Source organism: Micromesistius poutassou, assembly GCF_964030765.1.
Source record: "Micromesistius poutassou genome assembly, contig: SCAFFOLD_3210, whole genome shotgun sequence".
NCBI classification, from domain to species: domain Eukaryota; kingdom Metazoa; phylum Chordata; class Actinopteri; order Gadiformes; family Gadidae; genus Micromesistius; species Micromesistius poutassou.
In genome coordinates, this window is record NW_028179314.1 from 19,444 (window position 1) to 39,084 (window position 19,641).

General features: G+C 44.0%; 2 protein-coding genes across 2 annotated transcripts; one reads left to right on the forward strand and one right to left on the reverse strand.

The window, feature by feature from the left end:
• Nucleotides 1–3,974: 3,974 nt before the first annotated feature.
• LOC311372927 (docking protein 2-like) lies at nucleotides 3,975–8,676 on the forward strand (the record flags this gene model as incomplete). Its single annotated transcript, XM_084489846.1, has 7 exons — nucleotides 3,975–4,071; nucleotides 4,586–4,676; nucleotides 5,496–5,650; nucleotides 6,016–6,126; nucleotides 7,021–7,093; nucleotides 7,218–7,390; nucleotides 7,789–8,676. The coding sequence occupies exons 1-7, from the start codon at nucleotides 4,015–4,017 to the stop codon at nucleotides 8,674–8,676; spliced, it is 1,548 nt and encodes a 515-aa protein (XP_084345972.1). The 5' UTR covers nucleotides 3,975–4,014.
• Nucleotides 8,677–9,047: 371 nt separating this feature from the next.
• Nucleotides 9,048–17,361, reverse strand: LOC311372926 (store-operated calcium entry-associated regulatory factor-like). Its single transcript, XM_084489845.1, has 7 exons — nucleotides 17,169–17,361; nucleotides 16,777–16,961; nucleotides 15,756–15,948; nucleotides 13,179–13,484; nucleotides 11,535–11,733; nucleotides 10,456–10,550; nucleotides 9,048–10,033 (listed from the first exon to the last, which is right to left on the reverse strand). The coding sequence occupies exons 1-7, from the start codon at nucleotides 17,233–17,235 to the stop codon at nucleotides 10,008–10,010; spliced, it is 1,071 nt and encodes a 356-aa protein (XP_084345971.1). The 5' UTR covers nucleotides 17,236–17,361; the 3' UTR covers nucleotides 9,048–10,007.
• Nucleotides 17,362–19,641: the final 2,280 nt, after the last annotated feature.

A 19,641-nucleotide genomic window follows, 5' to 3' on the forward strand; every position in this document is an offset into this window, starting at 1 on the left:
GTAATATTTATATTATCCCATTATCTACATCCAAAAGCCCCTTAATAACACTAGAGCAGTTGAAGAAGAGTGTGTTAATCGCTAAACAGTTCATATGGTTTCACCTCATTCTGTTTTATCCCCCTCTCTGCCAGACCTGTCTCTGACCCCACTGGATCACTTATGGATATGGTGATCCTCGGCTCCCCGCCTTTAATATTGCTTATATGGACTATTGTTTATATTGACTATTGTTTATATGGACTATTGTTTATATGAACTATTGCTTATATGGACTATTGTTTATATTGACTATTGTTTATATGGACTATTGTTTATATTGACTATTGTTTATATGGACTATTGTTTATATGGACTATTGCTTATATTGACTATTGTTTATATGGACTATTGCTTATATTGACTATTGTTTATATGGACTATTGCTTATATGGACTATTGTTTATATGGACTATTGCTTATATGGACTATTGTTTATATTGACTATTGTTTATATGGACTATTGCTTATATTGACTATTGTTTATATGGACTTTTGTTTATATGGACTATTGCTTATATTGACTATTGTTTATATGGACTTTTGTTTATATGGACTATTGCTTATATGGACTATTGCTTATATGGACTATTGTTTATATGGACTATTGCTTATATTGACTATTGTTTATATGGACTATTGTTTATATGGACTATTGCTTATATGGACTATTGTTTATATGGACTATTGCTTATATTGACTATTGTTTATATGGACTATTGTTTATATGGACTATTGCTTATATTGACTATTGTTTATATGGACTATTGTTTATATGGACTATTGTTTATATGGACTACTATTTATTGATTGTTTAGTGTTTTTATGTGTGTGTGATTGTGTGTGATTTGTATACTATCTGCTGCACAACAAATTGCCCCATTGGGGGACAATAAAGTATTTGAACTGGAACTTGAACTTGTTAGTTGATTAACAGTACATATGTTTAGTCTCCATCCTGTTGTTATCCCCCTCCCTGCCAAACATCTGTCTCTAGCTCCACATTACTTTGTAAGAGTTGGTCAAACAATTGACGTGGATTCAACTTCATCCTGTTTGCATCCTCCTCCCTGTCAGACCTGTCTCTAACCTCTATTGCTCTTAAGGGAATTGATCAATGGAAATTGAGGGGTAAGCATTAAATGTCCCTTATAGTGTCTTCAAGTCCAACAACAATTAGTAAAAAGGTTAAAAGGTTTAAAAGGGGAGGCACTTTTACAAAATACCTTGCAGGTGGACGAACCATCTGTCCATCACCGTCTACCACGCGTGTGTTGGGCACTCACTGTGCTTTGGCCACAGCGGAAGCCTATCAAGATGGCTTCACGCATGATCGTGATCTCGTGAAGAATTTCCATATATTTGAGAGATATGCTCTCTGAAATATATGAGAGCTGCTGGTAGCAGGCTGCCAAGGCGGCCAGCAGCAGGCTTCGAGCTACTGAGGTCAGCAGCAGAAGCATGCTTGGGCTACCGAATTGGCCATTTTAAATGATTTTATTTTATTAGCCAGTCTGGATGCCAGGAGCGGTCATCTTCACTCACTCTATAGGCTCGGCACTATCTCACATCGACCATGGGCACGGCTGTGACGGGGCATAGCCCCATGTGCAGCACAATGTCATGGCTTTAATAAAATAGAGCTACAGTGTTAACAAATAGAGAGATTGACCATTTTAGTACGTCATCCAGAAATATAGTACTCTTATTCTGGCTTGCTAAGCAACTTTATAACAATATGTACTGTAAATGGTATAAGGACATGCATAGCAGGGATACAGATTATACCTACAAAGCAGAAGTACCTTAATATTACTTTTGCTGATTCAAAAGTTAATGCATCCCCCACCAAGAACCAAGGTGACCATCTGGGAGTGCATTGTGGTCAGTGCCTATCGAGCAGTCAATATCCACAACATACAAACTGGTATTTCACATTTGATATTCAAAACAATTAAAGGATTATGGTGCTGGGTAAATCTCAATGAGAGCTATGGTAAAATAGTCCAATGGTCCTTTTCCACGACCATGGTGGAAAGCATGCTGAGGAAAGATGTGAAGGAGAACCCGTAGGGGTTCTCCATGTTCTGAAGATGCAAATCTTGGATATTTTGCCCACGTGCAATCTTAGTGTTCTTTGCAAGCTATATAAACGTGATGTAAATATATGACTTCATTACCAAGTTTGAAATTTGAATAAAAATAAAATAAAATAAAAGGAGTGTAGACTTGCAGTCACAGAAGGGGAAACTAAATGGATGAGATATTGAGTGATTGTTCACACTCATCAGGCCACTATTTAAAATGAACCCTAATTTGTATGAGGTAATTGTTAAAGTTATGCAAGAAATGCATGTCTGGTCTACGGAACTACTAATGTACACATTATCATTAAGTTTAAAACATGCTGCATTAAAAACATCTGTCTGTAAAGGTCTCATATCCCTTTTTCTTGAAAGACACACTCCCGTTTTAAAGGTTGATTTGCCGGTTAGGATCCCATTAGAAGCCTGTGATAGCGGACGATAGCTTAAGACTTGATTGTGCGGTGAAGTCGTATGGCTGATGCTTTGTGTTAAAGAACCCTTTCAGGGGTTCCCAATATGTTGATTGTGGTCGATCACAAACGTAGTGCAGGTAAAACATTTTTTTAAATAAAAATTCAACCCTATGGCAATTTTTTTAATTTTTTTTTGACAAACGGTTTCAAGACTTTGCTTTACTCAAGCCAATCTCTACGTTGATGTGCTATCCATTTAGGGGAGATATTGAGGTTGATTTACTGGCAAAATTTTTCACTGTTTCACCTGAAGTCGTCTGCAGTGCAGGATGAGATTTGATAGTTAAAGCTCATATTGAGCTTAAGTCCAGGGCTGATGGACAGATTTCTTACTCACAAAGGAAAAGTATCCAAACATGGGGAAATGGGCCACCTCCTGGACTGCATTATTTGGGTCTTCTTATTTATGCCAGTCAGCCTTTTCCTTAATGAAGATTATTAAGTCTAAATACCGTTCCACCACGACTGAGGGTCATTTGAAGCTTGAGCCTAGCTACAGCAGCTACTGTCCAGAACCCTGGATGACTCCATTCATTACATCAAAAAACAGATAAATTAATATTTGTTTTGCATTTTTTTTTATTATGTTGGTAGAACATTTTCACCTGGTCATTTTGAAAGCCAAAAAAGTCTGCACACCCCTGCATTAAATGTTCCAATTGTGGGATGGCATTATCTCCTTTCTTTTCGTTAAGGATGGTCCATTGTAACCTATGCTAAAGGAGTTAAGGAAGGAAGCATTGAAATGCATATCCCTATTATCGAATCTGAGAACATATTTCCACAGGAAGCCAGGATTAAGGGACTAAGCCACAAATCCATACATTATTACGATGAATCACCTATTGTTGCTTTAAACTCAACATATGACATAGGTGAGGGACCATTTAAAATTTTGAATAGCACGTGCATGTATGTAGGCCTATGGGACGTTTTCGGTTTGGCTCTGGACATTGGTCGCCCCTGCGCGTTCATGCGAAGGGAGTGGAGTCACGGGCACGCCTGGGCTGCGTTCCAATACTACCATACTATTGTATGGTATTGTATGGCTATTGGAACGCAGGGTTTCCCTGCGTTCCAATAGCCATACGCCCCTCCTAAATAGTATGTATGGTATAAATAAGGTAGGCCTATATGGTATAAACCACATTTAGTACGGTAGCATGGGTACCGCACCTGTAGTGGTGACGTACCTGTAGTCGTGACGCACCGGTTACGCAGACCTTCAGCCCATCGTAACCTGTGCTAAAGGAGTTGTTGGGTGCCCACTGGCGGGGGTGCGCACTCATTCGCCAGGGACGCACTGTTAAACCACGGAGCTCCTTTAACTCGGCCTGCGCAACATTTCAACACATCGCTTTAGGCTTACGGACGTTTTGGGGGACTTTGTTTTAAGCATTCCATAAATTGGAAGAATGGATACGCACGTTAAAGCAGGACAGGTTTACCTCCAACCACGGAAAATCGGCAAAGTAAGTAGAAATTGCATGACACAACGTTTGGAAGTATAAGTATGTAGATCGTTTCGACATGAAGCCAGGTAAGTATTTACCTAATATAGGTAAATACTTACCTGGATCGTTTCTACATGAAGCCAGGTAAGTATTTACCTACGCATATTAGGTAAATACTTACCTGGCTTCATACATGTCGAAACGATCTACGTGAAGCCAGGAAAAGTTGTTAAAATCACGGCACAGCAGATATGTGAGGTTGAAATGTTTTGAGGCAGATTCACAAGTTCGGACAAAACTCCATTACCGCATTCCTATAGTGTAGGAGTCTCTCTCTCTCTCTCTCTCTCTCTCTCCCCCCCTCCCCTCTCTCGCTCTCTCTCTCTCTCCCCCCTCTCTCTCTCGCTCTCTCTCTCTCCCCTCCCCCTCCCTCCCTCCCCCCCCCCCCCTCTCTCTCTCGCTCTCAAAATAAATCCCTAACAATATATAACCGATTTGACTCTAACTCTTCCACATCTCTTTTCCGTGTCAGAAATGGAACCAGGTGTGGCTGTCGGTGTACCCCGCCAGTGTCTGCAGCATGGGCCGACTGGAGATCAGCGACATTAGAAATGCATGGGCAGGTAATGTCATGCAGACCTGGCCACCACTTGTCTTGATCACGCAGGCTGAGCATAGACTGTGGCATTAGTGTACAGCGCCATAAACGAATGTAACCTTATTCCCTCTCTCCTGCCGTTAACGTTCATTGCGAGCACCCCAGGCGTTCGGAAGTTCTAGAAGCTTTGGAACAGTGTGCTTATGAGCGTTATTGGCAAGAGAGAGAGAGAGAGAGAGAGAGAGAGAGAGGGCGGGACGTCCCAACGTGTGTCGGAGAAACTTGGGTTTAGTGTTGAGAGGGAGGAGCCACCAACGGAGGAGTATCTGAGGAAGAGGAACACATTTCCATTATATGTTTGACATATTGCTTTGCATGCAGAGTTAGTATTTTTTGTTTGCTTCTCGTCACGTAGCTGTTCTTCCTACCCTGAGCACACAGACCTCATAGGAGGTGGAAGAACGGAAATAGACCGAGATAAACCGCCACAAACTGTGACCCTATCAGATCAGATGACAGGAAGCTGATGAGTAGAGTAGTCACACAACTTTTGAGGATGAATCCATCTCAGAGAGATTTGGTTTCGTATTGCGAAGGGGAGTTCCTCTCTGCAATCGTGTTATAGCATGTGAGGGATTCAGCTGATTGAACGTCGGCCAGCTGAGGTTAGTGGAGGCCATGTTGTGCACAAGCCTAGAGAACTCCAGCTGTGCCGCCATCCCAACATAATGCAAACCTCCAACACTCGGCCGGGTTGTAATGCACGTGGTTTACACCGGGATGAGGCGCCGCCGCCACCGTTACGACGAGCCCCACCCTTTGTGTCCTTGTGGTGATCCAACAGGGGCGGGTGTGGGGGGGGAGAGGCCCGGTGCGGGGCTCGGCGGGGACGCCAAGAGACACCAGCAGGGCCACAAGGAGCGGAAGCTGAAGGTGGTCCGACTGTCGGACATCGTCAGCGTACTCAAACTGCCCCCCCACGCCGAGGCCCTGCCCAAGGTGAACCCCTCAGTGTACAGGGTCCATTTAACAAACACACAACACACACACGATTGGCACTTAACTCTTCATCGATGTAGACTAAGGTTAATCCATTATTTAAAGTTTTTCGATTTGCATAAGTCTTCTCTTTGTCACATATATATATATATGTAAATATTAATACATATTAATACAATATTAATACACATTAATACACTATTAATACACATACCTACATGCACAAACATAGATACATACATGTGTATGTGAAGTATTGGATAATATATAACCTTTTCTGTTCAGAGTGGAATGGATCTTAGTTATAGAAAGTGCTGTTAATAGAATGAAGCTGAAACCATCGACTCTAATGATCCTTGTTGTAGGATAACATGGCAGCATTCTGTGTGAAGACGGAGGAGAGGAACTTTGTGTTTTCTGCCACGAAAGATGAGAGCACGGAGTGGGTGGAGAAGGTGTGCGAAATTGCCTTTCAGGTGAGACACAACCCCCCGATTGGTTGAATAAGAACCAAGAACCTGGGTATTGGAAACTATAAGGAAACTAGTCCCACAGTGTTTAAAGCATTGATTTCAATGGTTCAGTACCTCTTTCTCAAGTGTGATTTCTTTCAATTATTTAGAAAAAGATGACAATCCTATCATTTTGGTAACATCAGGTATATTAGGTAGGCAGTGTCTTGAGCCTCTCAAGTGATGATTGGATTGATGCAACAATAAGCAAGTTACTAATGTCTACTTACATACTACACTTATTACTAGTAAAAACTGAAATTGTAAATATTTGGCAATGATCTTAACCTTAGAAAAAGCTAACCTGACTCTGGCCAGATGAATTTCGTACCGCCTAGCTCCACTCATCCATCTGGGATCGCTCCCGTTGGGTTGGGAGGTATTTGGGGACTACCAGAAAATGGTAGAGCCAATCAGGACCGCCGGGCGGGATTTTTATAGACGTGACGTAGCGGAGAAGCGACTGTTTTGATTCAGACGGCTCGCATCGAGGAAGCAAGCGTCACGGGTCGGTTTCGATGCGAGTGGTCGAAGTAGCACGTCAATAAAGACGACGGACAAGCGGTTTATCCAATCATATGCAAGGAGTTTTGATAAGGCCCAGCCTCCTAAAGCACCTCTTCAACGGAGCGATCCCAGATGGATGAGTGCAGCCAGGCGGAACCAAATTCATCTGGCGAGAGTCAGGTTGGGAAAAAGCTGCCAATTTAGAGCTCCTTAAAATGTGGAAAGAATATGATATGATGTGCATGCGTGCGTGCGTGCGTGCGTGCGTGCGTGCGTGCGTGTGTGTGTGTGTGTACATGCGGATATGTATTTCGATTCCTTCATCTCTATTCTATCTTCTCTTTCTCCTAGAGTCCCAGTGTGAGCGGAAGCAGCTCACAGCCCCAGATGGAAGACAACGTGATCTACGCCTCGACAGAAGAGGGTGCTTCCCCCGTCCGGCCACACCCCTCACCAGGCCCCTCCCTCTCCGTTCACACCCGGTTAACGTCAGCGTACCGATTGGTTAACCAAACATCTTCTGTGTTCTCCTCCTCCTCCTCCTCCAGTGGGTCTGTTCTTGGTGGCGGTGCAGCAGACGGATGCGGCAGAGCGCTGTGGCCTGCAGGGGGCGTACTGGCTGCACGTGGGCGAGGACGACCTGTCGCTGAGGGAGGCGGAGGCTCCCGGGGCCGTCTTGAGCTGGCCCTACCGGCTCCTGAGGCGATATGGAAAAGATAATGTACGGGTGGATAATGCACTGACGATGACGGGATGTTTTTTTTCCGGAGCACAAATTGTCTTGGTGGTCGTCGACGTTTGATCATCGGTCCCCAATTAACTAATATTATCAATGAGTAGGTTGATTACACCTGTGTTGAACAGCCAATCCTGAGGTAACGTCTTACTGATTAGATGACTGTTGTACCTAAAACACCTGTTATTTTATAATAACTATACTACTACTACTACTACTACTACTACTACTACATTCATTACATGTATTTGTTATATTTAGTGGATGTATAGAGTCATGACTAAGTAAAGTATTATATGATTATAGTATTTCCATTTAAATGTACTGTTAATATAGAGATTAAAGAAGAAACGTTAAGAGTTGCTCTGTTTTCATCCCTACAGCTTGCCTTAACCATCGAAGCTGGCAGGCGCTGTGATTCTGGCCCCGGGACCTTTACGTTTGACACTGGCCACGCCAACGTTCTGTTCAGCCTGATCGAGAAGGCCATCAAACACCAAACGTCTTCCGCTGCTGTCCCCAGCAGCAGTCCCGCCCTGCACGCCGTCCTCCCGACCCCAGACGGGGTAGCAGCGCTGCCCAGTCGGATTCCCCGTTCCCCTTTGCCCAAGATACCCGATATGGACTTCATACCTGCAATTTTGCAAAACACTCTAAAAATCGAATCGAATTCTGTCGTGGACTCGGAAGAGAGCTTGTACTCGCGGCCGGCGGATTGGATAAGTGCGTCTGAATGTGTAGACACTCAGCCTCTCGTCAAAGTGATGTCTACCTCCGCTTCCGCTCCCTGTGTGACTCTGTTCTCAGAAGAGCCCGGCGCTGACGGCACGGCGAGGAGGCCTCGCTCAAATCCACATCTGGGGGTCGAAAGTGTGTACGCCGACCCGGCAAGCTTCCTCCCTCTTAAACCACCCAGCACCTCCACCGCGATGGACGCCCCGGGGCCCTCCGCACCCCAGGCCGGTCCCCCAGAGCCCATCTACGCAGAAGTGTACGACAAACTGAGCCCGGGCCAGAGCAGGCCTCACCCGACTCAGACCAAAAGAGGAGAAATGGAGAAGGAACCCATTTACGCCAAGCCTGTGAGGAAAGCTGAGGGAGTAGCAAAGAAGAATGACAAAGCTGACCCGCTCGCGCACATTTATGCACAAGTCTGCAAAGAAACTCCTTCCCCAGAGACAACGATCCCCTTCTCCCCTCCAGCGTCTGCCCCGACCACCGCGGTACACTCCAGCGACGATGTCATCTACGAAACGCTGGGGATCATTTAGAAGAGCTTTCTGAGCTCCACTGGAGGAAAGGCTCACTCAGCTAACATATCGGACTACGCTGCGCTTCAAGTGTGTTGTAGTCCTATACTTACACAGAATAGGACCGAGATGTACCACATTCACATTCAAGAGCAGAATAAATGAATGCTTTTCACTAACAAATCCCATCGGCAGGTGCTATTAAATGATCTATTGCTGTTTGTTCCACAACTGTCGTTTAACTATAACTTAAGTTGGTCAAACAATGAGGAACTGAAGACTGACTTTATTGATAATGTTGTACACCACACAGGGACAGCGAGACTGGAGGACACTACAGCGCAAAATACATTTTATGGCATTCTTTGGATAAAACATGGACTATCAACTCAATAATTATATCTATATTTATTTATTTTATATATATGTAGGGAGAACAAAATGTAATCTTCATGATTTTATTCCTTCCTATGTTTAGCCAATTCACTGTTGATTCCATTTTTGTATTTTGTATTAACTTTATCGCATTAGACTACAAAGGCCAAATGTATCATGAGTTTACTGTGCTGATTTATCATAGCCCCTCCTCCCAGGCGCCAAATGTATAAACTATGTGATAATAATGCAACAATAGCAAATGGATCACAGCTTTAAATGCAAACATTTGTAAATAAAAGCTTACAATCATTGATTTGCCCCAACTGACTATAAGGGAAAGTGTTTATAAGCGTTGCTGTATTCATATTCACAACAGCAAAATACAAGAAACTGCAGATATAAGTTATATGAAAATGCAAAACGAAAAGAATAGTTCATACGTTCGTTATAGTATTACGACATTCAGTTTTCCTGGATCTGATTTTTTTGATACTCACTATTTTTCAACCAGCAGTAAAAACAAGATAGTTTGGTGTTAAAAAATATATATTTCAAAATTCCAAAATTATAAAAAGTCAAAGCAGAGTCAACTTGTCATCTCGTTATTTCAGAATTTTGTCTCATAATTGTTTCCAACAAAATATTCAGATTTTTGTCTATAGACATAATAAAAAAACGTATCACAAACATGTGTTGTAAATAATCAATATGGTCTCCAACACCCACCTGCACACCCAATGCCAGATTAAAGACCAACAGCCCAAGAAGCAGAAGAGGTCTGGATTAAAACAGATCCAGAGACGTGTTCAATTGAGCCTGGCCTTCTCATCAACCAAACAGAGCTGGAGCCTTACACGTTTCACCATAGCTTTATGGTGAAAAATAAAATCTTGCTGACGTCTCCCACAAGTTTCATCTGGTTCTGCCTCTTATCTTGTGTGATGTGGAGCTCAGGTCGGACGCCCAAAGGAGTTTCATCTTCTCTTGGTTCCTCCAAACCCTGGACACACAGAGAACAGCCAGGCTGGCCCCTTACAGTCGGTTCCAGGCGAGCCGTTGTTGCGTTGTCCCTCCTGCCGTATCAACAGTACTGACACCAAACGGGCCCACATCTCTTTTGGTTTCACCCCTGCTTTTTTTTTGTTTTCTAGCGTGTGATTGGTCACATGCTAGAAAACATTAGAAGCCAACACAAATGGACTAGTAGTAAGTAGTAGTGGAACTTATATTACTTTAAAATGTATTAACACGACAATTATTTTACTACTATTGCTTTATATATATTAATAAAACGACACGGGTGCAACGCAGTCATAATGTCAGACATCCTACAGACTACTTTAGTGCGTGCAGTACCAGTAACTAACTTCACCAATGCACGGGTCATTCCAACACGGTCCGTCTGTGGTCCGTCTGTCGTACCTGAAGCCGTGCGGGACCCGCTGCTGAAGCTGGGGGTTTGTGCAGGACGCGGGATGTGGCCGGACGCGTTGAAGTTGGAACCGTAAGGTTGGTTCCTTTAGCAAAGAACAAAACAACAAAACCACTGATTATGGAAAAGAAAAACAATGGAAAAACTGCACTTATTCTCTGGCTGTTTCAAGGCACCCCATGTCATGGACTGCACTAACACCGGCAGTTATAGTCAACTATTATATTGTTGAATCATTTACAGAACCACTTGAACATTTTTATACAATTGAAAACATCTTTACAATGTAGCTTACTCTATTGATACAAATTCTTCTTTACATTTCCTTTTGCAGAGATCGAAACCGGAGAAAGGAGACTTCTAGGAAGAGGGCAAATGGAGTAGAGGTGTATGTGTCCCGCTCCCACTACTTTGCATTAAATACCTTTCCTGGCGCCATCACACTGGCTATATTTAGTACCAGTTTGACGGTAATAGCAGAGGAACTGCTTCACAAAGTCTCTTGGTGATGCACTTATCTTACAGCTTATGCAGGCCAAACACTTTTTGGGCCTAGGAGACAACCAGCCTAACTTATGGCTTCCCAAGTGTGTGCGGTCCGTGCTTCTCGGCTGAGTCCCAGGCTCAGATCTCCCGCCCTACCCCTGAGTTACATGAGACGGGTTGCGTAGTTTGGTTAGAATGGTCACCATGCCATATCCATTTTTGTATATTTTTCCAGTACCTGCTGGTTTTTAAATACTAAAAGCTTTTTTTGCCACCGTCACTGCGACAAACAACAAACAACATCGCTCAGTTAGTCGCATAAAATAGAATGTACCGGACCAATAAAGAGCCTTCTCTTACCTCATCCACGGCCATGTTGACCCCACTAATGGTGCCTCCTCTTTACTCAGGTGAAATTAGGTAATTAAGACAATCCCATTGAATCTGTTGACCCTACAAACATGTCCCTCCCCAGTCCCGTTAGGCTGAACAAAAGACACCCGTAGAGCGCAACAAGACCTGGGAATGAATCACCCTCCCACACGTGGTTCACATATCGTCCTCGTAACAGCCTTGCACTTACCTTTGACTTCCAAACAGGTACCCGAGTGCTCCTCCTGTCCCGAGCCCGGTCCAGAAGCCTCCGCCTAGTCCCTGCGTGGCGCCTTGCTGCCGTGGATAATGCTGTCTCCCAGAGCTGTAGCCACTCTGGAAGCCATAGGCTGGAGGAGGAGCACCAGGGTAGGCTGGAGGAGGCGCACCAGGGTAGCCTGCTGAGGAACCTAGAGCAGAAGGGTCTTCCTCACATCTACTCAAACACTGCTCAGGTGGAGGTGAGGCTAGGCTTGCGAGGCCGCCTTATTTGCGTCATTATGATCCCGCGAGAATCCATCTTGCCAGGCCTCAAGCTAGGGGTTTGTTCAGCAATGAAAAGAAAAAAAAAATCTCTAAAAATCTTTATCTCTGGTGATTGCGATGTTAGTACTATTTATCATTTGGTTGTATTGCATGGTATTGTGTTACTATTATGACAATTCAATGTCATTCACGCTGTAGTCTACCATTACTTCTATTTAAAGCAAAGCTCTCCTCTGCTCACCAGGAACCTAAAGGTAACGAGGGTCTGAGCTGCCATAGTGTCCCGGGCCGTGCTTTCACACGTGAACTCAGTCTCGTAATCGCGACTTGCAGCTCGGGTGTGACGTCACATCCGTCTCGTAAAACGAGTGACCCCGGGTTTTTCGTTCTATTTGGCACACGTTAACAAGACGAGTCGGAGCTCTGCTTTCTGCTCAAGAATCGGCGTTGTTGTCATAGCAACATGGAGCGTCTCTAGCCAATTTCAGCGGCACAAGCTACAAAACAGGCGGTATTCAACACATAATAAGACTGTAACGACACGCCTATAGGTAACAGTATACAGTGCTATGTGTACGACTTCTTCATTTGGTTACAACAAAAACACAAGTGCTTAAAATAGTAGAAAATAAAAAAAATAGTAGTTTAAAATAGTAGACGAGTTGACGAGTCGTTTTTACGACCTCGGGGGGCGTGCTATTTGCAACTTTCGGTTCGTAACTCGGAAATCCGACTCGCAGATTGCAGAGTCGGGTGGACAAATAGAAGGCACCATAACTGCGGAGAATCGGGTGTGAGGAAGATCCAGAGTTTTCCCCTTTCACACACGCAACACACGACAGGAGTTAAGCCGCATCAGAAGTGTTCCCACCTATGGGAGACCCTCGGGGTCCTGGAGGCGAGGGCGTGGCGTGTGTGCAGGAGGCCGGCCGGGACGCAGTAAGCGCGTCGCCGTGTTTCGTTCACAGCACGTCGAAGACGGCCGGCGAGGCTTCCCACTCCGAGCTGCTGACCCTTTTCTCCCCGTCATATCGATTCTTTATTTAGACGTATCCTCGATATCAACAGAAGAGTGGGACCGAAGACAAGAATTTGGAACGCAAAAAGCCGACCACAGGAGCGTGCGTCTACGCGTCCCTCTGAAGAATAAACGTTTTTTTTTTTTTCTCTGAAGAAACAAAGACGTACGTATCTACTGGTAGCGTCGCATTCCTGCATGCAATCGCATTGAAGTCAGGCTACGCCATAGGGTGTAGGCGGGGCAGCCCCACGTCACACACAATGAAATCACCCCCCGGTACAACCACACCCTGTGTCCTCCGCAGACTACGCACCTCTTGTTTACTTCACGTCTAAACAAACAACTCACCCATGAAGTCGGGTTTAAAGCCCGGGGGCGGGGGTCCGTCCGGGTGGCCCCTGGCATCGTGGCCTGTAGGGTAAGTGCCCGGCTCGTCTTCAGGATGCCCACCTGGAGCCGAGTTGTTTCCGCTGAGAAAGAGCTTGTAGACGCCGTAGGCTAGCAGCAGCAGAATGCCCAGGCCCACCATACTACCGGAGCCCTCGCTGCCCGCCGACGAGCCCTGCTGCTGCTGACGCTGGTGGTGGTTGCCGTGCTGGTGATGCTTGTTGCCAGAGAAACCACTAAAGAAGTTGGAGGCGAAACCCCCAAAGCCTAAGGACGGAGAACATTTTCTTTTCATTTAAAATTTCATTTAAAACATACACAAATAATATATTACACTAGATTATATATAGTTTGTAATGTTTTTGATGTATAATTTATTTAAAACTACACTTCTTCACTCATATGTTGAATCAACTGACTTGGAAAGCATTATTTCCAATACAAGGCGGTGCCTCTAGGGATGTGAATAACTCAAATTTTTCATGGTCGAATAATCAGTGGGTGGTATGAACGAATAATCGATTATTCGATTATTCGATGTGTGCCGACATTCACAAAGGCAGCCATGGATCATCGGCAAGAAATCACTTAATATCTTAAACGCAAAAAAACTAACTTTAACAGTGATCAGTGTTTGTGTTGTATGCATATATATTAATATTTATGCTTGTGTATATTGTTTTTCTGTACATGATTAATAATAATAATAATAAATATAGTTGCCAGCAACAATAACGGGGTCCTACGGTATAACAGCCATCAGCCTAGCCATCAGCCTAGCCATCAGCCTAGCCATCAGCCTAGCCATCAGCCTAGCCATCAGCCTAGCCATCAGCCTAGCAGCCACATATACCATGTGCTCTAGTACTGGCCTCTTGTCAAGCCAGCACCTTCCCCCTCTACCACAAAATGAGACTCCCCTTATATAAGCCAATAAGTCCCAGGTGGACTGATTGGGCCATACCAATAATAAGGGGAACTTCCCTGGCCAAGGCGGGGTTAACCTTCTGCCCCCTAGTGCTCCGGAAGTCCAAATACCACATTAAATATGATGTGAGGGGAGAGACAGTGAGAAGGGATTTTCACATTCTCACATGACCGTATGACCGACAGTATAATAGTATGACCAACTGTATGACTGACAGTATGACAGACAATATGACCAACAGTATGACTGTATAACCGACAGTATGACTGTATGAACGAAAGTATGACAGTATGACCGTATGACTGTATGAACGACAATATGACAGTATGACGGTATGACCGACAGTATGACTGTAGACTGCCAAGGGCAGATTGGAGTATATTTTGAGAAATATAAGTCTTTCCTATGTGGAGGTATGGTGAGCTTGGTTGGTATGGTAATATGCATTGGTATGCCTTAAAAACTGGTTTTCCGGCAGTTAACATATCAAAACAATCACCAACCATGTTTCTAAAGCCTACTGTGTCAAAATCCACTGTCAAACAGATGTTTGCGAAATAACGTGTGTACCCCTTTAAGGCCCAGCCTGCATTGTAGAGAGGCCATGGTTCAGAAGGGAGAACTTCAAACTAATGTTTTTTGGTTGTTTTTTCAGATATAGTCTTCAAATTTGGCATGGGTATACTATGGAATCTCCTCTTAATAGCCACATTCAAAAGCTGGGCCTAGGTCTTTTGGATGCAATGTTGGAGCTGTTTAAACATGTTGTAGAGCTGTATACATATGCATGTATTTCACTTTAAAATACATATCTCTGCCATATTTTGCCTTATTGCTATTATTTGATCACCCTATAGTCCCACAGTGACCTGGTACATGTGTGCCAAGTTTGGAGCTTTTCCCACTTTCAGCACCAAAGGAGTTAATGTGTGGGTGTTTGGTCAAGTTGTGGTCACTGCACTATATCCCAATGGTCTGACAATATGGGTTGCAATGTGAAAGTTGTTCATCATGAGAAATGGTGCATGTGTACCAAGTTTCATACAAATTGTACCTTCCTAGTGGTAATGGCAGCCTGTTGAAGTCCTGAACTTCAAGGCCTTGTTATAGCGCCACCTATGTGTTATTCTGGACCATCTTTTGATTCCTTTACTAACTTTATGAGTTCTACAAGCCTGCCAATTTTTATAACTTTTAGAGCCAAAAAGTCAGGATAAAAATAATAATAATAATACTAACGAATACAATAGGTTTCCTACGGAGATTCCGTAGGACCCCTAATAATAAACTAATAGTGCTACAGAACCAACATTAGTTCCGTCCGTTAATTCTTGTTTATTTGAATGGGAAAAAATGTTAACGGTCCAAATGTTGAAAATCGACTTTGACCCTCAGGAACGAATAATTGAATAATCAAATATTCTGACCCATCCCTAATTGCCTCTATCCACTCCATTCGTAATTGCATTGCAGGTCACATTAGCATGGTCGCAAAACATATTCGACCAGCCGTCATCATACATGAAGGCCCAGAGATGTACGGCCCTCGAGGGTCGAGGATGAGACAACACACATCCACATGGTTGCAAATACACTCCCAGGTCCCCTACCGCCAGACTGCTGGGATCCGTGGGCGGAGCCGGCCCTCTGCCTTGCCCTCCCCTCTTCGGTCAGCTCCAGGGTGTACTCCAGTCCACAGGAGCCTCTCAGTATGTAGGCATCGTCTGGGTGGCTGTAGCCCTCGCAGCTCACCTCAATGCGGCCAAACTGGTAGGAGTTGTCCATATCAGTCTTACATTCCCACTTGAAGACGGCGAGACATACAGTGAGGAGGAAAGAGGATAAAAAACTGGACGTAAACACAACATTATAAGATGTATTCTTTGACATTACACTACTGCAAAATGCTCTATTGCCCATTCGTTGTTTCTGTATAAACTGTTCCAGAATAAAGAGTAATCCGAACTTATAACAAGGGCTAATGTATTTAATTAATAAACATACAATAGCATACAATAATCCGAGGCCTCAGATGGGAGTTCGCCCTGCGTCTCTCTAAGAGCTCCACAAGGAGAAGTCCAATGCATTGGCAAAAGCAAGGACTTCTAATACAGTGGCACAGGCCTCAGACATGCTGACAACAGCTGTGTAGTCCTGGGTGTAGTCCCGTGTTGTTTCCACTTCATCATCTAAGCCTTGTCTCCTATTCCTTGCACTGTCTAGCCACCCCACATGCTCCCAGTGTTATCTAACATTAACCTGGGATATACCTGTCACAAGGGAGCAGGACTCCCCTGATGCATTCTTCTACTTGATGACAACACAGGAGACTCTGCCCTTAAGGTGAATATGATTTGATCATTGACAATGTGAACTCTCATCTGTCCTAAACACAATATATCTTAAAGACACGACAGATGTCGAAAGGCGGAAGACGTATTAGTTGAGTTGGAGCCGTTGACACCGGACCACATCAAAGGGGCCAGGAAACAGGCAGAGAAACAGAAAGTGAAAATATCCTTTCCCCATTACAGTTATCTAATTCGTATTGCATCTCTGCTTCTGATTAACGCGGTGCATATTTTTTTAACATCCCCCATTATTCTGGCCAGGTGTTTTCTGAGAACTCACCTGCACGTCGACGCCATCCCAGCCTTTGTTCTGACACTGAACGGCCTCCGGGACAAACGCTCCGCAGCCGGCCGAGCCCCCGACGCACTTGATCTGGGGCACGGCCCCGGAGCGGCCGGCGGCGGTGAAGCGGCCCCGGTACAGGGTCAGCGCCTGGACGTCCCGCAGCAGGACGCTGCCCGAGCCTGGCCGCACAACCACACGTCAGGAGGGACACCTCCGGGGGATGTTTGCACAACGTACATTGACTAGAGCCACACACAGCCTGGTTATCGACACACGGACTGTTCAAACGCAGCTAAAACGCATGAGTAGTAGTAGTAGTACAATGTGTTGGACGTTATTAACTCATTTTATTTTGGTATTAATTAATAACGTAGCCGTCAACCAACCTTGATTCCAACTTTCTACTCGGACCACAAAGAGACAATGCACAACCAGCAGTAGGAACCTTTTCATGTTCGCGTCGAAGGTTACAGGCTGACTTTATCTTTAACTGATTCTGTAGATTATATCATGAATAAACCGAGACCTTTCTTCCAAACAGTCCTTCAACTTCTACGAGGCAAACGCGACGGCCTCGAAATGTTTATTTCCGGGTGAACGCAACATGTTTTGATACATGTAAGCCAATTGGAGAAGAGCACGACTTCTCTGCGTCTTCAGAGCGATGTTTAAAATACCCCCGGTCCCTTACCACCGCTGGGCCCTCTAGCGGGGGAGAGAGGGCGTATCGCCGGCGCTCAAATAAATCCCCCCGGTCCCTTAACACGCTGGGCCCTCTAGCCATAGACATCTTATAAGTAGACGCAGCATCGACCGCTACTGCCTACTGGCGCTGACGAGCCGCGGGGCCGCCATCTTGGAGTGGTGATCCGCTCCACTCAGTGTAATTCATTTGGCAGGAGCAATGAACTGTCAGCGCATTTAATTAATCTTACCTCACTGAATACCACTGATTTTCACGCGGTTTTTTGTCATACGTGTAGCTATGATAAAGGACACATGTTTTGGCGTGTTTTATTATTCATAGTTGGCTTAACAGTAATAGAATATTCTTATATGCTATAAGTGACCAGACGTCCGAGATCAAAACTGGGAATATAATCCCCGAGAAGGGGAAAAAAACGGTCAGCTATTTTTAAGTAGAAGAAACAATATGATTAGGTTATATATACATATACGTAGGCTATATCCTACATAAACAATGTATGAATACATTAGATATCTTAGGGACTTATAGACTGTATCTCTGTTGCTGCAGCAGCAGAGTTTATTCTGTCTTGACACTTTGTATTGATATTTTGTATTACATTCTTCCCTTAAATTATGTTTAGAGTGATTGTTTTATATGTATTTTTTATGTATGTCGCTTTGGATAAAAGCATCTGCCAAATACTTAAACATAAATAAACACCTGAAAGTTGTTTGACTGGATTCAGAATAAAACCAAATTCTGTCTTACCCAACAATGTTAGTATTTCAATATTGTTACTTGAACAACTTATTCATGATTCCAATTATACTGTTAAGAAAGTATTGTCTTATACTTTGCCTAAAATTTGACAAAATAGAACATTTCCTTACAAAGACGAATGGGGCCGGGGAACTAAGTTTTAACTTAATATTTGCCTTGTAGAATTCAGCAAGATTAAAAGTGCAAATATATCAATAAAAATTGGGAATTATACACAAGTTAACATTCAATTCAATTTTATTTATAGAGTGCCAAAACATTACACGTCTCACAGCGCTTTACAGAGTATTGAACATTCAGAGAGCCCAAAAACTCCCTAGAATTGGAGATACATATAGGAAGAAACCTCGAGCAGATCCATAACTCGAGGGCCTGACCCATCTGCCTAGGGTCAGTTACAGGGCAGTGAGGTTTGTATACATGATAAATGAATAGGTTAGTTAGGAGTAGAGAATAGAACATGGTGTTTAGAGCCACCTGGGGTGTATGTTACAAAGAGGTGGGATGGTTACCTAACCAGTATGATAATGCATGAATCCCATTTAGTGTCAGAAAATTCAAATAGTCTAATGTAGGGATGAATTGTCATAGGGATTAGGAATTGTCATAGGGCAGTAGTGGATCGCTAGGCAGCGCAGGCCAGGAATCCGGTCAAGGGGACAGCAACAGGCGATGGTAGGGCAGTCATAGGGATGGGACTTCAGGTGCGATGAGGGCCAAATACAAGGATGGCTAATGACTGGTAATGGTTTACCTCACAAGTGAGGTAAGGGGGAAGAGAGAGATATATAGAGTGGGTTAGTATTGCTATACGTTTCATGATGGTTAGTATTAAGTGTATCAATGGTACTATATAGTGTTACACTAGAGAGAAAAGGCAAGAAATGTTATATATTGATATGATTTATCAAGTCTCAGTTCATAGCCGGGTGAACACAGTAGTTCAACAGTAATCCCAAAAAATACCCCATTCCAGTTGTCAGGTAAGTGTGGCAGGACCTTTTCCTGTATCACACATTTCACGAAGGTGGGCTACACAAAATTGGGTTGGAAAGCTAGACTAGCTATACTGTATAGCCACTGTCCATCTGATTGTCTAGTTAGCTAACATCATCATACGTGCTTTTACTGGCTTGATATTCGCTGCTATGGTTAAGGTTAGGTTTAGGGTTAGGGATAAGGGTGAGGATGAGGATAAGGTTGAGGATAAGGTTGGGGTGAGGGTAAGGGAGGCGGGCGGTTAGGGTATAGGGGAGGGGAGAGGTTAGGGTATAGGGGAGGGAGGTTGGGAGAGGATATGGGAGGGGGGAGGTTAGGATATAGGGGAGGGGAGAGGTAACCTTACCTCATTAGGGTAACATGCATGTGTATAATAAAAATTACCATAC